Below are 23,273 nucleotides of genomic sequence, written 5' to 3'. Positions count from 1 at the left end.
ATTTTGTTACGATAGGTTTAATGATTTTTGATTTATGATTAATAATATTTGTAAAAAGTAAGGAAGGCTAAGTTCGGGTGTAACCGAACATTACATACTCAGTTTAGAGCTATGGAGACAAAATAAGGAAAATGAACCTGGGGTAACCCTGGAATGTGGTTGTATGACATGTGTATCAAATGAAAGGTATTAAAGAGTATTTTAAGAGAGAGTAGGCCATAGCTCTATGGATGGACGCCATTTAGGGATATCGCCATAAAGGTGGACCAGGGCTGACTCTAGAATGTGTTTGTACGATATGGGTATCAAATGAAAGGTGGTAATGAGTATTTTGAAAAGGAGTGATCCTTAGTTCCATAGGTGGACGCCGTTTCGAGATATCGCCATAAAGGTGGACCAGGGGTGTCTCTAGAATGTGTTTGTACGATATGGGAATCAAATGAAAGGTGTTACTGAGCATTTTAAGAGGGAGTGGGCTTTAGGTCTATAGGTGGACATCTTTTCGAGATATCGCCATTAGGGTGGGCCAGGGGTGACTCTAGAATGTTTGTACGATATGGGTATCAAACGAAAAGTGTTACTGAGCATTTTAAGAGGGAGTGGGCATGAGGTCTATAGGTGGACGCCTTTTCGAGATATCGTTATTAGGGTGGGCCAGGGGTGACTCTAGAATGTGTTTGTACGATATGGGCATCAAACGAAAGGTGTTACTGAGCATTTTAAGAGGGAGTGGGCACTAGGTCTATAGGTGGACGCCCTTTCGAGATATCGCCATTAGGGTGGGCCAGGGGTGACTCTAGAATGTTTGTACGATATGGGTATCAAACGAAAGGTGTTACTGAGCATTTTAAGAGGGAGTGGGCATTAGGTCTATAGGTGGACGCCTTTTCGAGATATCGCCATTAGGGTGGGCCAAGGGTGACTCTAGAATGTGTTTGTACGATATGGGTATCAAATGAAAGGTGTTACTGAGCATTTTAAGAGGGAGTGGGCATTAGGTCTATAGGTGGACGCCCTTTCGAGATATCGCCATTAGGGTGGGCCAGGGGTGACTCTAGAATGTTTGTACGATATGGGTATCAAACGAAAGGTGTTACTGAGCATTTTAAGAGGGAGTGGGCATTAGGTCTATAGGTGGACGCCTTTTCGAGATATCGCCATTAGGGTGGGCCAGGGTGACTCTAAAATGTGTTTGTACGATATGGGTATCAAATGAAAGGTGGTAATGAGTATTTTAAAAGGGAGTAATCCTTAGTTCTATAGATGGACGCCTTTTCGAGATATCGCCATAAAGGTGGACCAAGGGTGACTCTAGAATGTTTGTACGATATTGGTATCAAACGAAAGGTGTTACTGAACATTTTAAGAGGGAGTGGGAATTAGGTCTATAGGTGGACGCCTTTTCGCGATATCGCCATTAGGGTGGGCCAGGTGTGACTCTAGAATGTTTGAACGATATGGGTATCAAACGAAAGGTGTTACTGAGCATTTTAAGAGGGAGTAGGCATTAGGTCTATAGGTGGACGCCTTTTCGAGAAATCGCCATTAGGGTGGGCCAGGGGTGACTATAAAATGTTTGTACGATATGGGTATCAAACGAAAGGTGTTACTGAGCATTTTAAGAGGGAGTGGGCATTAGGTCTATAGGTGGACGCCTTTTCGAGATATCGCCATTAGGGTGGGACAGGGGTGACTCTAGTATGTGTTTGTACGGTATGGATATCAAATTAAAGGTATTAATGAGGGTTTTAAAAGCGGGTGGCCCTTAGATGTATATGTGAAGGCGTTCTCGCGATATCGACCAAAATGTGGACCAGGTGATCCAGAAAATCATCTGTCGGGTACTGCTAATTTATTTATATATGCAATACCACTAACAGTATTCCTGCCAAGAATCCAAGGGCTGTTGATTTCGCCTTGTAGAACTTTTTCATTTTCTTCTACTTAATATGGTAGGTGTCACACCCATTTTACAAAGTTTTTTCCAAAGTTATATTTTGCGTCAATAAACCAATCCAGTTACCATGTTTCATCCCTTTTTTCGTATTTGGTGTAGAATTATGGAATTTTTTTCATTTTTCGTAATTTTCGATATCGATAAAGTGGGCGTGGTTATGGTCGGATTTCGGCCATTTTTTATACCAAGATAAAGTGAGTTCAGATAAGTAAGTGGGCTTAGTTTAGTAAAGATATATCGGATTTTGCTCAAGTTGTTGTGTTAACGGCCGAGCGGAAGGACAGACGGTGGACTGTGTATAAATACTGGGCGTGGCTTCCACCGATTTCGCCCATTTTCACAGAGAATAGTTACCGTCATAGAGTCTATGCTCCTACCAAATTTGAGAAGGATTGGTAAATTTTTGTTCGACTTATGGCAATAAAAGTATTCTATACAAACTAAATGAAAATGGGCGGAGCCACGCCCATTTTGAAATTTTCTTTTATTTTTGTATTTTGTTGCATCATATCATTACTGGAGTTGAATTTTGACTTAATTTACTTATATACAGTAAAGATATTACATTTTTTGTTAAAATTTGAATTTAAAAAAATTCTTTTTTAAAGAGTGGGCGTGTTCTTCATCCAGTTTTGTTAATTTTTATTTAGCACATATATAGTAATAGTAGTAACGTTCCTGCCAAATTTCATCATGATATCTTCAACGACTGCCAAATTACAGCTTGCAAAACTTTTAAATTACCTTCTTGTAAAAGTGGGCGGTGCCACGCCCATTGTTCAAAATCTTACTAGTTTTCTATTCTGAGTCATAACGTCAACCCATCTACCAAGTTTCGTCGCTTTATCTGTCTTTTGTAATGAATTATCGCACTTTTTCCGTTTTTCGAAATTTTCGATATCGAAAAAGTGGGCGTGGTTATAGTCCGATATCGTTCATTTTAAACAGCGATCTGAGATAAGTGCTCAGGAACCTACATACCAAATTTCATCAAGATACCTCAAAATTTACTCAAGTTATCGTGTTAACGGACGGACGGACGGACGGACGGACATGGCTCAATCAAATTTTTTTTCGATCCTGATTATTTTGATATATGGAAGTCTATATCTATCTCGATTCCTTTATATATGTACAACCAACCGTTATCCAATCAAACTTAATATACTCTGTGAGCTCTGCTCAACTGAGTATAAAAATGATTTTATCACAAGTGGAAAATTTTTCCAAATTTTTATCAAGAGTCTCAATATCAGTCCCATTTCAAATTTCAACATTCTAGGTGTATTATTTACTAAATTGTCAGGTTTTTTGTGTTTTCCAAAATTTTATATATGTATATAAAAAGTGGGCGTGGTTATCATTCGATTTCGCTCATTTTCAATACATATTCTGGGTCCAGATAAACTAGTGTGTCAAATTTGGTGAAGTTATCTCAATATTTACTCAAGTTATCGTGCTAACGGATTTACGGACGGACGGAGAGTTTGCCGGCTTCAGTACTGCATGGCTTTCGGATCAATCTGTGACGGGATGCCGGGCGGATCCCCTAAACTACCCAGAAATGATCTCGGAAGGGTCCCATAAAGATACCGAAAAAGTTCCGATATGACCCCGACGGGATCCCGGAGGGCTCCCGAAAACCATCCAGTATTGATCTCTGAAGGGTACGCAACTGATCCCGAAATAGTCCATAAATATTCTCCAAATTACCCCGACGAGATTCCGGAGGGATCCCAAATCCCATCCAGAAATGATGTCGGAAGAGTCCCCAAATGATACCGAAATAGTCCGGAAATGATCCCCAAATGATCACGGAATAATCCCGAAAAACTCCCAAAATAACACCGACGGGATTTCGGGCGTACCCCGAAAACTGTACAGAAATGATCCCGGAACAATTCCGAAATAGTCCCGAAAAGACCACGACGGGATCCCGGTCGGATACCGAAAACCATCCAGAAATTATCCCGGAAGGGTCTCGATATGACCCTGACGGGACTACAAATATGGTGAAGGTAATTAATAATAAAAGCACGTTAATAAGGCAGCAGGCGCGTTGTAGAGTTACAAACAAACATACAGGTAAAGCTAACAAAAACAATTGAAGGAGGGGGGATGCCGGGAGGAGAAGGAGAGCACCTCTGATCGTTTTTCCAAAATTGTTTAGATCACGAACTGTATGGGCCAGATACCAAAAATTATTGATTTAGGAGAAAATTTAGATGGAGTTATACCAATTTACAGATTGTGCACCAGAGGGGATGACGAGGGGGGGGGGGGGGGGGTGTCACTGCGCACTTTGTAAGCTCTCGACTTATTTGACCCATTGAGTTTGTAATATTGGTGAAGGTCAGTAGACATACAGTTATAATGTGTAAAAATTGTTAAAAAGTAATTATTCGAAGGGGTCGAAAAAGATTTCGCCAGTAGACTATTGTCTCTGTCCTAAATCCGTGTAGCCATTCTGGCGTGATTCAGTCACAAAAAGTTTTCAAAAAAATATAGCTAGTAGATCCTTCTAGACTATTGGCTACATGTGTGGAAATTTCATCCAAATCTGTCTGTTCGTGCGTTATTGAGTCACAAAGACAAACGTCTGGACAAACATCCAAACATACAAACATCCAAACTTTCATATTTATAATATACATTAGATTAGACCAGATTAGATTAGATATTAGATATATATCACCGATCTCCATGATTTTTTCAGACAACAATATATGCTATATATGTGAGCATTTGGTGAAATTTGAAGCTTCTAACTGGTAAAATGGGGCTGAAATTGCGAAAAGTTTCTTATCTGAAAAATCTTGTATGAGATATATACTCTATATACAACCGATCTCTATCATTTATTCACACAGCAGCATTTGTTGAAATTTGAAGCCTCTAGCTCTTAAAATGGGGCAGTAATTACGAAAAGTTTCCTATCTGAACAATCGGTTGTGGGAGATATGTGCTATATATACGACCGATCTCATCCATTTTTTCAGACAACAATATGTGCAATATACAAAAGCATATGGTGAAGTTTGAAGCTTCAATCTGATAAATTGAGGAAGATATGACAAAAATCCTCTTTTTCTGAAAAATTGGTTGTATGGAGGATATATGCTATAGTGGTCCGATCAGGTCGGTTCCAACAAATGTCTAATCGGACAACTAAATACACCGGCTCACCAAATTTTATTAAGATATCTCAAAAATTGAGGGACTAGTTTGCACGCAAACAGACAGACGGACAGGCGAACAGACGGACAGACGGACATGGCTAAAACAACTCAGCTCTTCATCTTAATTGTTTCGGTATGCCTATTGGTGGGTCTATCTATTTTCTTTTAAGAACTTACAATTTTAGTATTCGTGCCGAAATTAATATACTATTTCATTTTCATGAAAGGTATAAAAAGACAGTGAGGTTCGACCCGAAGGAGAGCGCGAGCGTGAACGCAATATCCGCTTGCCTCTTTGCGACTTACTTACTTACTTACTTGCGACACCGAAGTATTTAAGGGCGATTACCTATCTTGTCCAACTTTCCAGGACATGTTCACGGCCATATACATCAACAACAAGAGTCCGCTTAATGCCGAGAGGTTGTATTACCTCATTCAAAAGACTGAGGGGGAAGCAAAGGAAATTGTTCTAAAGTACCAATTCACAAACGACGTTTTCACCACAGCATGGAAGAATTTAACTGACAGGTACGCAAACTAAAGTATCCTGATCAACACCCAACTAAAGATTTTATTTAATTTAAAAAAATTTTGGGTGAGTGTGGTAACTCGACGCAACGCGAGATCAATAATTGTATCGCGTACCTTAAAACGCTCAGATCGACATCTCAAACTGGGATGCCATCATTACTTACCTATGCTCGACCAAGCTGCCAGAAAGTACCTTAGCTCTCTGGGAACAGAGAGTCGCCAATAAGACAAAAGTCTCCAAGTGGAAAGAAATGGACAAATTCTTCCCATAGATTCCAGGCACTGGAAACTGTTTCAGGCATTACCGGTAGCGATACTAGTAAAGCCCCTAAACAGCAGAACGGTAGACAATCTACCGATTCTTCGCGCCGAAATCTTGGCGCCTTTCAAAGAAGCGTGGCCAAGCGCGCGTGCAGTATGTGCAAGTCCAACGAGCCCAAACTCATAAGCTGTCCGATATCAGATTACACTTTATTAAAAGTAACAACACTTGTATCAAGTGCCTCTCGTCGGGACATACTGTGTCTAAGTGTACTAGCTCATATAACTACAGCACTTGCCACCTACGACATCACATGCTCCTACATATTCAGGCAATTGCATCAACACCTACGGGTAGGCCAAAAGGATCATACCCCAATGACAACATCCCAAGCACTTCGGCCGAAGCAATGCAGAGGCATGATGCGGTAAATAAGCACAACAACAATGTCAATAATGTCACATCATGTTTCTCAGCTTCCAATATAAAATACGGAAGCCTTACTAGGTACAGCACACGTCAACGTATTTTACAATAATACAAATTTTTCGGCGCGTGCCTTAAATGATTCTGGGCCCGAATGCACCTTTATTACAGAAAGGCTCAAAGGCCGTATCAACTTGCCGCCTACTAGGCTGTCACTGGTATCACTAATCAGGTTTCCGCGAAAGTGAAACCTCCCAACCTGTCAGGCAAATCCAACCGCATTACAAGCTTTCCCTAATATCATATTAGCGGACAAACGGTTCTTTATTAACGAATCAGTCGACCTTATTTTAGACGGTGACATTTACGTCCAAATCATGTTAGGGGGTATCAAAAAAGATAATCTAGGGACTCTCATCGCTCAAGAGACCGTATTTGGCTGGATCTGCTTCTCTACGAAGGCCATCCATGTGGAACGGAACTAACTTCGTCGGGGCAGCTCGGGCGCTTAGAGCAGAATTTAAGGCATTATTAACCGATGCCCGCCTCAAGATCCTAGCTCTTTACTCCCACCAAGAAATAGCGTTGGTTTTTATCCCTTCTGCGTGGCTTTTTATCCCTTCTGCGGCTGCTCACATGGGGGGGAGGGGGGGGGGCTGTGGGAAGCAGGAGTCAAAAGTTTCACAAAACATTTCACGAAAATGTCTCAAAACTCCAAATAAACATACGAGGACTTTGCCTCGCTATTGCGCAGAATGAAGTATTGTCTCAATTTTCGACCCTTAACCCCATCCTCAAATGATAAAGTCGATATGGAACCACTAACGCCAGGGCACTACTTGCCCCTCTACAACCCGATGCCAGCGAAAACCACCATCGGTCATCAACCTAATCGAAATCCAAAAACTTAACAAATGGAGGTACCCAAAAACAAATATGACAATAGGGGATTTGATGAGCATAAAGGAAGAGAACCTCCCCCCGAATGAATGGAGACTAGACAAGGTGGTCAAAGTCCACCTTGGCTACGACGACCGAATTCAAGTGGTCGCAATCATGACCGCTCGAGGCCAAGTGACGAGAGCCCTCGTCAAACTGATACGCCTCCCTCCTGGCAATGAAGGAGAGGACCCTACAAAAACACAATAATTATCTTAACTGTAACCGGAATTCCACTTCGCAAAATCGCAAAAAACAAGTAAGGACGGGACTGTCTTCGGCTGTGCCGAAGACTTCATACCTTTCATGAATGGGGTTGAACAATAATCTTATCCCATTCGTAATCTCCAAATAATCGGCTTTATAAGATAAGAAATATATAGTGAACAGATGTACATACCTAAGCGATTTTTAAGGTAAATATAAAATATAACAAGTAAAGGTGTCTAAGTTCGGGTGTAACCGAACATTATATACTCAGCGTGTACTTTAAGTGTACATTTCATTTCAGATAAATTACTTGTCTACATAAGACGTGGCACCGCCCGTTTAAAAAAAATTTCTCCCGATTTCCTCTTACAATAAAACTTGATAAGTGAAATATCATTGATTCAAAACTATTTTTTGCTAAGTTATAGCTTATTATTCTAGTCTACGACCCCTTTAAACTTGTTTTATATCTAACTTGCCGTGGTATTTAACCGATCCCGTCCATTTTTTACTAGGAATATTTTCTGCTATAAGGAAAATACGTGTTTCAATACGAGTGGGAGTGGACTTCTTAGTTGACCATGACATCAGGATGCAGAGAAGGATTATGCGCTATGAGAACCAGGATGTGCCACTTAACTTCAGTTTGGAGAAAGGGTGCAGCAGTAAGCGAGTGCTGGTGGAGGAGACTCGACAAAGACCACGGAAGTCAAAGGTAAAGGTTGATGGAACGAATGGGCCAAATAAAGAAAAATCAAAATATCTGCGAGAGAAACGCTGGCATTGACAAAACCAAATGGACGCACTAAAACGAAGGAAAGAATTTGAACTGTCAAGACTATACTGAGGATGCAAAGTCAATCCGTCAAGATAAAGCTCTGCGAAGTAGTTCTTTCGCCAAACAACAGAGTGTGACGGAACGGTTCAGGATAATGAGTAGTAGGATGAAACACAGGTACAAGAACAATAATTCGGAAGGTTTCCTGGAGGGAGATTTGGTACTGCTATACAACCCTCACCAGCGGAAAGGTGCTCCATCCAAATTTTGGTGCAATTTGGGAGGCCCGTACAGAGTTGTGAAGAGGATCAGTGATGTCATCTACCGCATACAAACAATTGGGAAACCACGAAATAGAAGGGTGTTCACTTGGAGAGGCTAGCAGCGGTTAGATCGAGAGATTTGTCTGATAGGGACGATCAGACTTAGGTGGAGGGCAGTGTGACGATTATTAGTATCACTAAGCGATACTACCACCACTAAGCCGATAATAAGCAGTATGTACGTGAACAAATCAATCATCATGTACACACAAGGCAGCGGAGGGATACTCACCATCAGCTGAAGTAGTACTCACATAACCACATGCATGTGGCTATGCGAGAGACTATAAACTACAAATATACATGTACATATATGGTTGATAACCAGGCGTGAAATTCTCGAAGTTACTAGGCCTTAGTAGAAATGGGTGAACGTGCAACAGAGAGTATAAAAGCAGCGAAAGCTGAGTAGTTAGTAACCAGTTTGATTTAAACACGCTATCAGTTGCGAAGTGAAGTATAATTGTGAAGTATAATTGTACTACTCCCAAAGTAATCTAATAAAGACCATTATGCTTTACTAAATATTGGAGTTATTTATTCGACAATTTAGAGGTTCGAACGTTAGCAGAAGGTGTAAAATAAACGGAGTTTCACTAAATTCGTTACAATATTTACATAAATTATACGACGGAGAATTAACGGACGAGCATATGGGTCTAAGTGGAACTCCCTCTTTATAAATTTTCAACAAACCATACAACCAGGGCGTATTTGCAGTTTTACTGAGGAGACTATATTTTTCTTTTATATTTATCACATTTTTTTAAAAAGTTTTTCTACAATTTCATTATTCTTGTCCTGTAACTTGTTTGACCCGATATGAGGAAATATCGTTTATCATTTCCTGTAATTTCTTATCATAATCAGATTTTTCCATCAGAACTGTTACGTTGCCCTTGTCAGGGTTCAGGACTAATAGTTCTTTATTGTTTTTTAAGAACTTCTTAGCCGACTGAAAATCTGGTGATTGTGGACACCGCCTCGAGCGAACCCGCAACCGCCACAACAAATCTCGAGGACCCGTGCAACACCTTGAGTGGACATGGGGCTCCGGATGCCGAGAGCGATACATTCTCGGTATCTGAGATTGAGGGATAGTTCTTTACTAGCATGGACGAGCAACTTCTGTTGAAATCCGATCCGTCGGATGCTGAATTCGACGATACTATCGTGGAGGAGGATACGACTATGCGGATCAGCGGAGGATGGACGTCGATGCTGAAACCGATCATTAGCGAGCGCGCAGGTACTGCAAATAAACCTGCACATTTTGGTCGATATCTTGAAAACGCCTTCACATATAAAACTAAAGGACACTTCCTTTGAAAACCCTCCTTTATACCTTTAATTTGATACCCATATCGTATAAACACATTCTAGAGTCACCCCTGGTTCACCTTATTGCGAAATAAGGCCCACTCCCTTTTAAAATAATCATTACCACCTTTCATTTGATACCCATGCCATACAAACCCATTCCAGGGTTACCCTAGGTTCATTTTCCTACACGTTGATTTTCCCTTATTTTGTCTTAACCTTGCTTGTTTTATTAAAAACTTTTGATTTGATCGACTAATGTGTAATACACGAAATACTTGTAAGAATGCCATTTGTGGAGTTAGACACTTTTGATTTGTGTGGACTCATATTTAAAACAGAGAAAATATAGTACTTTCACAATCATTGTGTACAATATAAAGTGTGTCAACTAAGGGATAAATGTCAAAATTCAAACAGCCTCGCTCGAAAATCTCAGGTCTAGAGTTGCATTTTTTTGGTACGTAAGAGTACTTTAAGCTGAGTTGCATTTGATAGTTTAATAAAACTTTGTAGTAGATGAAACAGTTGCATATTTCCCACGGAAATATAAATAATAGAAGACTTGTAGCCTCCAAGAATGCGGAAACATACGGAAAGCAAAATGTATTTAAATTCGAGTCAAAAAAGTCAAGAGAAACTTAACAAAATATAAAGTGCCACACGTGTAAAATTGTTGTTTTTATACTCAGTTGAGCAGAGCTCACAGAGTATATTAACTTTGATTGGATAACGGTTGGTTGTACAGGTATAAAGGAATCGAGATAGATATAGACTTCCATATATCAAAATCATCAGTATCGAAAAAAAATTTGATTGAGCCATGTCCGTCCGTCCGTCTGTCCGTTTTGAGGTATCTCATTTGATATGTAGGTTCCTGGCCACTCATCTCAGATCGATATTTAAAATGAACGATATCGAACTATAACCACGCCAACTTTTTCGATATCGAAAATTTCGAAAAACCGAAAAAGTGCGATAATTCATTACCAAAGACGGATAAAGCTATGAAACTTGGTAGGTGAGTTGAACTTATGACGCAGATTAGAAAATTTGTAAAATTTTGGACAATAGGCGTGGCACCGCCCACTTTTAAAAGAAGGTAATTTAAAAGTTTTGCAAGCTGTAATTTGGCAGTCGTTGAAGATATCATGATGAAATTTGGCAGGAACGTTACTCCTATTACTATAGGTATGCTTAATAAAAATTAGCAAAATCGGAGAACGGCCCCGCCCACTTAAAAAAATTATCTGAACTCACTTTGTATTGGTGTAAAATATGGCCTAAATCCGGTTATGACCACGCCCACTTTTTCGATATCGAAAGTTACGAAAAATGAAAAAAATGCCATAATTATATACCAAATAGGAAAAAAGGGATGAAACATGGTAATTGGTTTATTGACGCAAAATATAACTTTAGAAAAAAACTTTGTAAAATGGGTGTGACACCTACCATATTAAGTAGAAGAAAATTAAAAAGTTCTGCAGGGCGAAATCAAAAGCCCTTAGAATCTTGGCAGGAATACTGTTCGTGATATAACATATATATGTCGGATCTGTCAATAAGTTTAGAGTATTGGGACATACTTTGATGAAGTGACGCGCACTGTTTCATAAAACACTTGTTGTAAGTTTACATACTAAAAATTAGTAGGCGAGAAAAACATTAATGAAAATATTTGAGTAGTAAAAAAATATGAGGCAGAGTAAAATTATTATTGATTGGAAATGCGTGCGCGTCAATTCCTCTTAGACTTTTGATAATGACTTCGCATCCTGCGTCATATAGATAAATTAGCGGTACCCGAAAGATAATGTTCTGGGTCACCCTGGTCCACATTTTGGTCAATATCTCGAAAACGCCTTCACATATACAACTACCACCACTCCCTTTTAAAATACTCATTAACACCTTTCATTTGCTACCCATATCGTACAAACAAATTCTAGAGTCACCCCTGGTCCACCTTTATGGCGATATCTCCAAAAGGCGCCCACCTATAGAACTAAGGCCCACGCCCTTTTAAAATACTCGGTACCACCTTTCATTTGATACCCATATCTTACAAACAAATTCTAGAGTCACCCCTGGTCCACGGTTATAGCGGTATCTTGAAAAGGCGTCCACCTATAGAACTAAGGCCCAAGCCATTTTAAAATACACATTAACACCTTTCATTTGATACCCATATCGTAGAAACAAATTCTAGAGTCACGCTGGTCCACCTTTTTGGAGATATCTCGAAAAGGCGTCCACCTATAGAACTAAGGCCCACTCCCTTTTAAAATACTCATTAATACCTTCCATTTGATACACATTTCATACAAACACATTCCAGGGTTACCCTAGGTTCATTTTCCTACATGGTGATTTTCCCTCCATAGCTCTCAGCTGAGTATGTAATGTTCGCTTACACCCGAACTTAGCCTTCCTTACTTGTTTCATTTAGAAATGTTGTTACCAAATTCTTGTATTACACAAATATAATGAACTTGGGTACAGAAATTCAGAAATCCTAAAAAATATTTTACCGACTTGCTTTGCTGTTGTGTTTAAAAGTTGTTTACAATAATTAGAAAAACTATATGTTTTCTATGCTTTTTACACTTAGAAGAGTAACTTCATGTAATAAATTAAATTTTTAATGAAAATCAATAACACTGAACTGAACAATTTTCGCCATGATATAAATTTAAAATACTGTTTAACAGGAGCAACACTATTGTGACTACATAAACCCAGTTTCAATCTTTTACGTCTGCACAGAACCCTAATTGACCGTTTTCAACCGAAACAACAATGGCAACTCAGATTTTCCCGTTATGTTAACTAAAGCGAGTGCCTGTCAGAAAGAAGTCATTGTACTTATCCACTATGTTCACAATAGTACTGTTATTTCTGTTGTCTGTTGAAGACAAGCATGCTACTAATTCCATACAACATTTCTGAAGAAATATTCGCCGAAGATATCGACGTTGTCCCGAGTTCTTATCAGCTTTCGGCAAGAACTGTTCCCCAAAAGCGAAACGACATTTGGAAAATATTTCGATAGGAATAGGAAGCTGTTAAAACGATAAGACGAAAAGTATCGAGGAGAAAGTATATCTGTATCACGGAAGTTATACGCAGAACTGAAGCCATTTGAGTGGCAAACAGAGACACCTTCGCGAATATCTCGTCAAAGCTGGGTTAACAGGAAGCGCATCTGGGAAGTCAAGTAAACGAAAAATGCAAATAAATTTGTTTGCCATAAATGAAAGTGCGAAAGTGTGTTCCTGCGAATGCACAGACTAGAGAAAAATTCTGGGTTTTAAAACTATCTAATAATATCTGGAAGGAAAACTTTGAAAAGGAATGCATAGAATAGTTTTTAACCGACTGCAGAAATAAATCACCGATTTGATAACGTGGCCGAATCGATCCCCTCGGTATTTTAAAATTTAGTTTGCGTGTGAACGCATTGAATGTAGCCAATAGCCTATCAGAAATCAGATTCAGCGGGCTCAATGAGGTTATGTTAGGTTGAACTAGCTGGTCTGTGAGGACCCCAAATATACTATATTCGTCCATTGTGTTTGTTTAACGACCAAACTGAGAAATAATATTTAAAAGCAGGACCTATCTTATAAAATAAGTCCGTCCTTTTGATAAATCTTTCTAGGACCTATGCCACTAATGGTACTATATCTGATTTAAATAAAGCAAAAATTCAAAAACAGGATGTACATATATATTTCTCTAATTTAAACCAAAGGACATATAGCAGTATGTGCTTTACTAATATATCCATTTGACTCTTAAAATATCTTTTAATTTACGATACTATTTTTTTCTGAAAGGATAATATAATTTAGTTACTTACCTAACAATCTGATGTTTCACCATTTTGTAAAGTATTAGCTTGAAGAAATCACAAAAATATCACTTACGTCTTCAACACTAAATTTTTCACACCTTTTATACTTGCAATCTATGCCGATTTTTTCAGCGAAATTTCCACACACACACAAAATACATTATACCATTCCAAATAACAAAACAAAAACAGAAAGTAGCCTAAGTTCGGGTAACATTGTATATACCCTACAGAAAAAATGAGAGACAATCACGCAAAGCGACAGTTTCGCAATAGATTTAGGTCCGCCCTTTAGATGCATATACAAATTGGCGGCCATGGTGGCGTGATGGTAGCGTGCTCCACCTACCACACCTTATGCCCTGGGCTCCCATCCCGGGCAAAGCAACATCAAAATTTTAGAAATAAGGTTTTTCAATTAGAAAAAAATTTTTCTAAGCGGGCTCGCCCCGGCAGTGTTTGGCAAGCGCTCCGAGTGTATTTCTGCCATGAAAAGCTCTCAGTGAAAACTCATCTGCCTGCAGATGCCGTTCGAAGTCGGCGTAAAACAAGTAGGTCCCGTCCGGCCAATTTGTAGAGAAAATCAAGAGGAGCACGACGCATATTAGAAGAGAAGCTCGGCCTTAGATCACTTCGGAGGTTATCGCGCCTTACATTTATTTTATTTACATATACAAATTTCTATTTTCTACATACTCGCGTCTCTGTTATGTGCATTTCCTAACACAGTGTAAAAAAAGTAAACTGTTTGGCCAATTTTCGTGTATTCACAAAAGATGTTTTGTTCTACTTATCGATTTAACCCTTGGTAGGTCACCGTGTGTTGATGAAAACATAAGTGTCAAATGAATCTATCTGATAGGTAGCTATCCTCCCGATGAATATCGGGAGACTGAACCAATTAGGAACGCTTTAAAAAGGTATACAATGAACTTGCCTTTTGAACGCGTCGTTAACTAATTCAGTCGCAGGTGGTTTTGAAACAGTCGCAGCCTTTAATTAATTTATTTAAATATATAAACCTAGCTCGACCCTAAGCGCTACTGGTACAAGTGTGAGTACTAAATGTCACGCTCTTCATCCGATTTGTCCCCGTTCAGCACCGTTCGTGTTTTCTGCTGGGTATTCATTTTTGTTCTAAAACTTATTGATTTTTATAATTCAGTAACACACAATACTACTTTAGTTTCCGTAAAGTGCTTTGAAAACGCAATTATAAGCTACAAAATAAAATTATTTACCTTTAAGAGACACGTGTTGTTTAATTTATCTCATTCGTTCACTTTTTTGCATATATTGATAATGAGCCCAGTAAGCAGTACATAAAAAGTTCCAAAATGTAAAAAGCTCAATTTTCATCTCTTTTATCTATAAATATAAGCAGACCTGGCAGACATTGTTCTGCCCTAACTTTGATCTATCAAATAAGCTTTTATCTCTAGCTCTTCCTCCCCCTTTTTCTTGTCCTTTTATTCACTCGTCCCTCTGCCTTTCTCTTTCTATACGTCCCTTTCTCCTTCTCCGTATTTTCTTCTCTATCTTCGTCTAACTGCATATCTTTCTCAGTTTCTTTCTCCGTCATTTTTTTCTCTCTACAGTTCTTATTCTTCCTCATCCCTTATTTCCAGCCCCAGTTCCAGTTACAGTCCCAGCCCCATTCAAAGCCCAAGTCCCCGTTGGAGTCCCTGTCTTAGTCCCAGTCAGTCCCTGGTCCGCTCCCCGGAAAAATCTCGTATATACTAATCCAGACAAAGGGCTGCCTAAATACCTAATTTCAGGCAAATCGAACCGTGAATAGAATTAGTTGGAATGGATCGTTCCCGGTCCCCTTTCCAGGAAGGGATTTGACAGGAATTCTCTTCGGTTTGCCATGAAGCGAACCTGGAAATTTGACAAAATCGGGGAATGATTTCGGAGTACATAAGTTGTATGCAAACATACATCCTTTTTATAAGTAAATTTAACCTCTAACCATTTATGTTGCGGGAACCGAACATTTTGCAAATTTCCCCACCACTATAATATATACCTTCAAATTATATCGAAAATGCCAATCTCATGTAGCTTAGCTTTGAAATGCAGAAAAACGTTTTAAAATCGGAGCACTCTGTGTGAAGTGATGGGCCTATAATGACATTAGCGACTTTATTTTAAAAGATTTATATATGGATATAGATATATCATAAATTTAAGTCGGAAAGATGTAATCTGATACAATACTAAACGTATTGGATTGCAACTTGCTTTAAAAAAAGTCTTAAATGTAGCTCTATGAAATATCTACGCACTACAGCACTTAGTGACTAGAAGTATGATTGTGTGATTCGTAAATCAACAACCCTACGTTCTGTTGAAGAAAGTGCACACTAACTAATAAAATGAAAAAGAGAATACGGATTTGGGCTATCCCATATGCAAAGTGAATTTTTTAAAAGTCAAGCCATGACGAAATCAATGAAGTGAAGGCAGTGTCAAATTTAAGAGAGTTCGCTTTTCCGACATGCAACTGAATTTGGTAAATACTGTAATGTTTGACCATGTCAACAAAAACGGTTTTTATACAATGACAAATGGTGTGCCGTCGATTTTGAATACAAAGTGACAACTAAGTTGACCAATAAATGAAAACAACAATTGCCCATTTACCATTAAAATTTCATGTGCTAACATGTTGCCATTTTATTTTCGTTTGCCGACTGTCGTCCCATCATCATATAATGACACAGCGTGTAAAACAACGGAAAATAATGAAATAGATTGTGAAATAAATGAACACAAAATTTTAGCGTGGATTTTGACCATGAACTCCTTTATCGACTTTGAGTTAGTAATGTGTCAGAATGAAACGGCTTTGACCCCAACTGATCACAGGGTCAGTCAAGCTGCAGTTTTGATGTCAGTCATTTTGACCTAATAAAAACAAGCATTAGATATGATTGTTTTGATTTGTTTTTCAATGCTTTTAATTGGTTTTGTTTTGTTTTCATTTCAATTTTCAGGAAATTTTCAGCGAATTTAACACGGAAAACATTTTTATTTGATAAAAAATAATATTTCTCTTATTTTATTTAATTAGGTTGGGTCGATTTGTATGTACGAAAGTTAACCGATATCGCGCCATCGATCTTTCGATAGGATTTGTGCTCGGGAAAAAAAGTTCCACTACCATACCCAAAAAAATAATTTTCGACCCTGCGAAATTTCATTTTTTAAATTTTTTCGACTTGATTTTTAAGGTTTTTTTCATGACCTACTAAAAAAAATTTCATATGTATAACCTTTCCGACCCAAAAATGTAATTTCGCAGGCGTGGTGGAACTTTTTTCCTTAGCGCAAGTCCTATCGAAAAATCGATGGCGCGATATCGGTTAATAAATCGACCCAGTCTAATGCATAGGCACTATTGCAATGACAAGACGCAAATCCCATTTGTGCATCAGCGACGAAATAATGACAGTTTTCGGGTTACACATACGAATGTGCATTGTCAGCGAAGGTGCAATACAAAAAAACGATAATGCAGTTCCTTATAAGTGAAGTGAAGTTTAAAGATCTATTTGGATATCTATTATTGAGTTGTGTAACATCTACAGAAGGCTGTGAAGGCATGGGAATTCCCGGTTCTCAATGCCTTAGTATCTAGGGCTTACATTTGTTTACTTAATATACCTAATGCATTCGTACAGTAAAGGATTTAGTTATAAAAATGAAAGGGATCAGTGCAAGGATACAAACAAATTAAAGAATGTTCCAAAACCCTTTCAACTTTAGTCACTGACCGCAGAACGATTTTTTGCTATGGGTTCATTGGGAAACATTTTGTTATTTTTAAGTTATTATTTTTCTAGTTTTTGCCATTTGTTTATACAAAGCAAACAAAGCACATTAATTAAGGTTTCAATTATGATGTTTGACAATTAATCACCTATTTATTTGAACAAAAAAAATTCTTTTTAAAATATTTTTCACCTGTTCAAAAGTGAACAAAGAAGTATTTCTTGAAAAATAAATAAAGTGGCATTTAACCTGCAGAAATTCTCATCTACTCCCAACATCAAATCCTTTGAAAATGACTAAATCCACGTTATAACAACCTATAGCTTGGTTTTCGTTTTACAATTTTGGTCAAATCAATAAAAACGACTTGTCATACAACGTCAAAAGCGATAATTACATTGCTTGCTGATTATCGGCAAATTCTCTTTTAGAGATGCTTCTCATATTTACGCACGGCGACTCTTTTTAAGCAACAGTCTGACATTTCATTTCATCTCATTCTAAAAAGTTGTTTTATTATACTCAGTTGAGCAGAGCTCACAGAGTATATTAAGTTTGATTGGATAACGGTTGGTTGTACATATATAAAGGAATCGAGATAGATATAGACTTCCATATATCAAAATAATCAGGATCGAAAAAAAATTTGATTGAGCCATGTCCGTCCGTCCGTCCGTCCGTCCGTTAACATGATAACTTGAGTAAATTTTGAGGTATCTTGATGAAATTTGGTATGCAGGTTCCTGAGTACACATCTGAGATCGCTATTTAAAATGAACGATATCGGACTATAACCACGCCCACTTTTTCGATATCGAAAATTTCGAAAAACCGAAAAAGTGCGATAATTCATTACAAAAGACAGCTAAAGCGACGAAACTTGGTAGATGAGTTGAACTTATGACGCAGAATAGAAAATTAGTAAAATTTTGGACAATGGGCGTGGCACCGCCCACTTTTAAAAGAAGGTAATTTAAAAGTTTTGCAAGCTGTAATTTGGCAGTCGTTGAAGATATCTTGATGAAATTTGGCAGGAACGTTACTTCTATTACTATATGTTCGCCTAATAAAAATTAGCAAAATCGGAGAAGGACCACGCCCACTTTTAAAAAAAAAATTTTTTTAAAGTAAAATTTTAACAAAAAATGTAATATCTTTACAGTATATAAGTAAATTATGTCAACATTCAACTCTAGTAATGATATGGTGCAACAAAATACAAAAATAAAAGAAAATTTCAAAATGGGCGTGGCTCCGCCCTTTTTCATTTAATTTGTCTAGGATACTTTTAACGCCATGAGTCGAACAAAAATTAACCAATCCTTTTGAAATTTGGTAGGGGCATAGATTTTATGACATTAACTGTTTTCTGTGAAAATGGGCGAAATCGGTTGATGCCACGCCCAGTTTTTATACACAGGCGTCCGTCTGTCCTTCCGCATGGCCGTTAACACGATAACTTGGGCAAAAATCGACATATCTTCAATGAACTTAGTTCACGTGCTTAATTGAACTCACTTTATCTTGGTATGAAAAATGAACGAAATCCGACTATGACCACGCCCACTTTTTCGATATCGAAAAATCCCATAATTCTATACCAAATACGAAAAAAAGCATGAAACATGGTAAGGTAATTGGATTGTTTTATTGACGCGAAATATAACTTTAGAAAAAACTTTATAAAATGGTTGTGACACCTACCATATTAAGTAGAAGAAAATGAAAGAGTTCTACAGGGCGAAATAAAAAACCCTTAAAATCTTGGCAGGTATTACATATATAAATAAATTAGCTGTATCCAACAGATGATGTTCTGGGTCACCCTGGTCCACATTTTGGTCTATATCTGGAAAACGCCTTCACACCACTCCCTTTTAAAACTCTCATTAATACCTTTAATTTGATACCCATATCGTACAGACTCATTCTAGAGTCACCCCTGGTCCACCTTTATGGCGATATCTCGAAAAGGCGTCCACCTATAGAACTAAGCCCCACGCCCTTTTAAAATACTTATTTACACCTTTCATTTGATACCCATATCGTAAAAACATATTCTAAAGTCACCCCTGGTCCACCTTTATGGCGATATCTCGAAAAGGCGAACACCTATAGAACAAAGGCCCACTCCCTTTTAAAATACTCATTAACACCTTTCTTTTGATACCCATATTGTACAAACAAATTCTAGGGTCACCCCTGCTCCACCTTTATGGCGATATCTCGAAACGGCGTCCACATATGGAACTAAGGATTACTCCCTTTTAAAATACTCATAAACACCTTTCTTTTGATACCCATATTGTACAAACAAATTCTAGGGTTACCACTGGTCCACCTTTATGGCGATATATCGAAACCGCGTCCACCTATGGAACTAAGGATTACTCCCTTTTAAAATACTCATTAGCACCTTTCATTTGATACCCATATCGTGCAAACGCGTTCTATAGTCACCCCTGGTCCACCTTTATGGCGATATCTCGAAAAGGCGACCACCTATACAACAACCACCACTCCCTTTTAAAATCCTTATTAATACCTTTAATTTGATACCCATATCGTACAAACCCATTCTAGAGTCAGCCCTGGTCCACCTTCTTGGCGATATATCGAAAAGCCGTCCACCTATAGAACTAAGCCCCACGCCCTTTTAAAATACTCATTAACACCTTTCATTTGATACCCATATCGTACAAACAAAGGCTAGAGTCACCCCTGGTCCACCTTTATGGCGATATCTCGAAAAGGCGTCCACCTATAGAACTAAGCCCCACGCCCTTTTAAAATACTTATTAACACCTTTCATTTGATACCCATATCGTAAAAACATATTCTAAAGTCACCCCTGGTCCACCTTTATGGCGATATCTCGAAAAGGCGAACACCTATAGAACAAAGGCCCACTCCCTTTTAAAATACTCATTAACACCTTTCTTTTGATACCCATATTGTACAAACAAATTCTAGGGTCACCCCTGCTCCACCTTTATGGCGATATCTCGAAACGGCGTCCACATATGGAACTAAGGATTACTCCCTTTTAAAATACTCATAAACACCTTTCTTTTGATACCCATATTGTACAAACAAATTCTAGGGTTACCACTGGTCCACCTTTATGGCGATATATCGAAACCGCGTCCACCTATGGAACTAAGGATTACTCCCTTTTAAAATACTCATTAGCACCTTTCATTTGATACCCATATCGTGCAAACGCGTTCTATAGTCACCCCTGGTCCACCTTTATGGCGATATCTCGAAAAGGCGACCACCTATACAACAACCACCACTCCCTTTTAAAACCCTTATTAATACCTTTAATTTGATACCCATATCGTACAAACCCATTCTAGAGTCAGCCCTGGTCCACCTTCTTGGCGATATATCGAAAAGCCGTCCACCTATAGAACTAAGCCCCACGCCCTTTTAAAATACTCATTAACACCTTTCATTTGATACCCATATCGTACAAACAAAGGCTAGAGTCACCCCTGGTCCACCTTTATGGCGATATCTTGAAAAGGCGTCCACCTATAGAACTAAGGCCCACGCCCTTTTAAAACACACATTAACACATTTCATTTGATACCCATATCGTACAAACAAATTCTAGAGTCACCCCTGGTCCACCTTTATGGCGATATCTCGAAACCGCGTCCACCTATAGAACAAAGGCCCACTCTTTTTTTAAAATACACATTAACACATTTCATTTGATACACATTTCATACAAACACGTTCCAGGATTACTCTAGGTTCATTTTCCTACATGGTGATTTTCACTTATTTTGTCTCCATAGCTCTCAGCTGAGTATGTAATGTTCGCTTACACCCGAACTTAGCCTTCCTTACTTGTTTCATTTAGAAATGTTGTTACCAAATTCTTGTATTACACAAATATAATGAACTTGGGTACAGAAATTCAGAAATCCTAAAAAATATTTTACCGACTTGCTTTGCTGTTGTGTTTAAAAAGTTGTTTACAATAATTAGAAAAACTATATGTTTTCTATGCTTTTTACACTTAGAAGAGTAACTTCATGTAATAAATTAAATTTTTAATGAAAATCAATAACACTGAACTGAACAATTTTCGCCATGATATAAATTTAAAATACTGTTTAACAGGAGCAACACTATTGTGACTACATAAACCCAGTTTCAATCTTTTACGTCTCTGCACAGAACCCTAATTGACCGTTTTCAACCGAAACAACAATGGCAACTCAGATTTTCCCGTTATGTTAACTAAAGCGAGTGCCTGTCAGAAAGAAGTCATTGCACTTGTCCACTATGCTCACAATAGTACTGTTATTTCTGTTGTCTGTTGAAGACAAGCATGCTACTAATTCCATATAACATTTCTGAAGAAATATTCGCCGAAGATATCGACGTTGTTCCGAGTTCTTATCAGCTTTCGGCAAGAACTGTTCCCCAAAAGCGAAACGACATTTGGAAAATATTTCGATAGGAATAGGAAGCTGTTAAAACGATAAGACGAAAAGTATCGAGGAGAAAGTATATCTGTATCACGGAAGTTATACGCAGAACTGAAGCCATTTGAGTGGCAAACAGAGACACCTTCGCGAATATCTCGTCAAAGCTGGGTTAACAGGAAGCGCATCTGGGAAGTCAAGTAAACGAAAAATGCAAATAAATTTGTTTGCCATAAATGAAAGTGCGAAAGTGTGTTCCTGCGAATGCACAGACTAGAGAAAAATGTTGGGTTTTAAAACTGTCTAATAATATCTGGAAGGAAAACTTTGAAAAGGAATGCATAGAATAGTTTTTAACCGACTGCAGAAATAAATCACCGATTTGATAACGTGGCCGAATCGATCCCCTCGGTATTTTAAAATTCAGTTTGCGTGTGAACGCATTGAATGTAGCCAATAGCCTATCAGAAATCAGATTCAGCGGGCTCAATGAGGTTATGTTAGGTTGAACTAGCTGGTCTGTGAGGACCCCAAATATACTATATTCGTCCATTGTGTTTGTTTAACGACCAAACTGAGAAATAATATTTAAAAGCAGGACCTATCTTATAAAATAAGTCCGTCCTTTTGATAAAGCTTTCTAGGACCTATGCCACTAACTGTACTATATCAGATTTAAATAAAGGAAAAATTCAAAAACAGGATGTACATATATATTTCTCTAAATTTAAACCAAAGGACATATAGCAGTATGTGCTTTACTAATATATCCATTTGACTCTTAAAATATCTTTTAATTTACGATACTATTTTTTTCTGAAAGGATAATATAATTTAGTTACTTACCTAGCAATCTGATGTTTCACCATTTTGTAAAGTATTAGCTTGAAGAAATCACAAAAATATCACTTACGTCTTCAACACTAAAACTGACAATGTGATATTAAAATTTTTCACACCTTTTATACTTGCAATCTATGCCGATTTTTTCAGCGAAATTTCTACACACACACAAAACACATTATACCATTCCAAATAACAAAACAAAAACAGAAAGTAGCCTAAGTTCGGGTAACATTGTATATACCCTACAGAAAAAATGAGAGACAATCACGCAAAGCGACAGTTTCGCAATAGATTTAGGTCCGCCCTTTAGATACATATACAAATTGGCGGCCATCGTGGCGTGATGGTAGCGTGCTCCGCCTACCACACCTTATGCCCTGGGCTCCCATCCCGGGCAAAGCAACATCAAAATTTTAGA

The 23,273-nt window shown here is 38.2% G+C and overlaps 1 protein-coding gene across 2 annotated transcripts in view; it reads right to left on the bottom strand.

The window, feature by feature from the left end:
- Positions 1 to 22,949, bottom strand: part of LOC137236030 (uncharacterized) — a 73,667-nt gene extending 50,718 nt beyond the window's left edge. Inside the window, exon 1 of one of the 2 annotated variants that reach the window (XM_067758748.1) lies at positions 22,856 to 22,949. In XM_067758748.1, the coding sequence (XP_067614849.1) occupies positions 22,856 to 22,878 (23 nt within the window). In that variant the 5' untranslated portion in view covers positions 22,879 to 22,949. Of the gene's footprint in view, positions 1 to 13,793; positions 13,856 to 22,855 lie in introns of those variants that run through there. The other variant, XM_067758749.1, reaches the window with a different exon arrangement.
- Between the last annotated feature and the right edge of the window lie 324 nt (positions 22,950 to 23,273).

The sequence above is a fragment of the Eurosta solidaginis genome, unplaced genomic scaffold (assembly GCF_040869045.1).
Source record: "Eurosta solidaginis isolate ZX-2024a unplaced genomic scaffold, ASM4086904v1 ctg00001092.1, whole genome shotgun sequence".
In the NCBI taxonomy this organism is placed as follows: domain Eukaryota; kingdom Metazoa; phylum Arthropoda; class Insecta; order Diptera; family Tephritidae; genus Eurosta; species Eurosta solidaginis.
The sequence above is the reverse complement of the archived record's forward strand: the minus strand, read 5'-3'. Positions and strand labels throughout refer to the sequence as shown.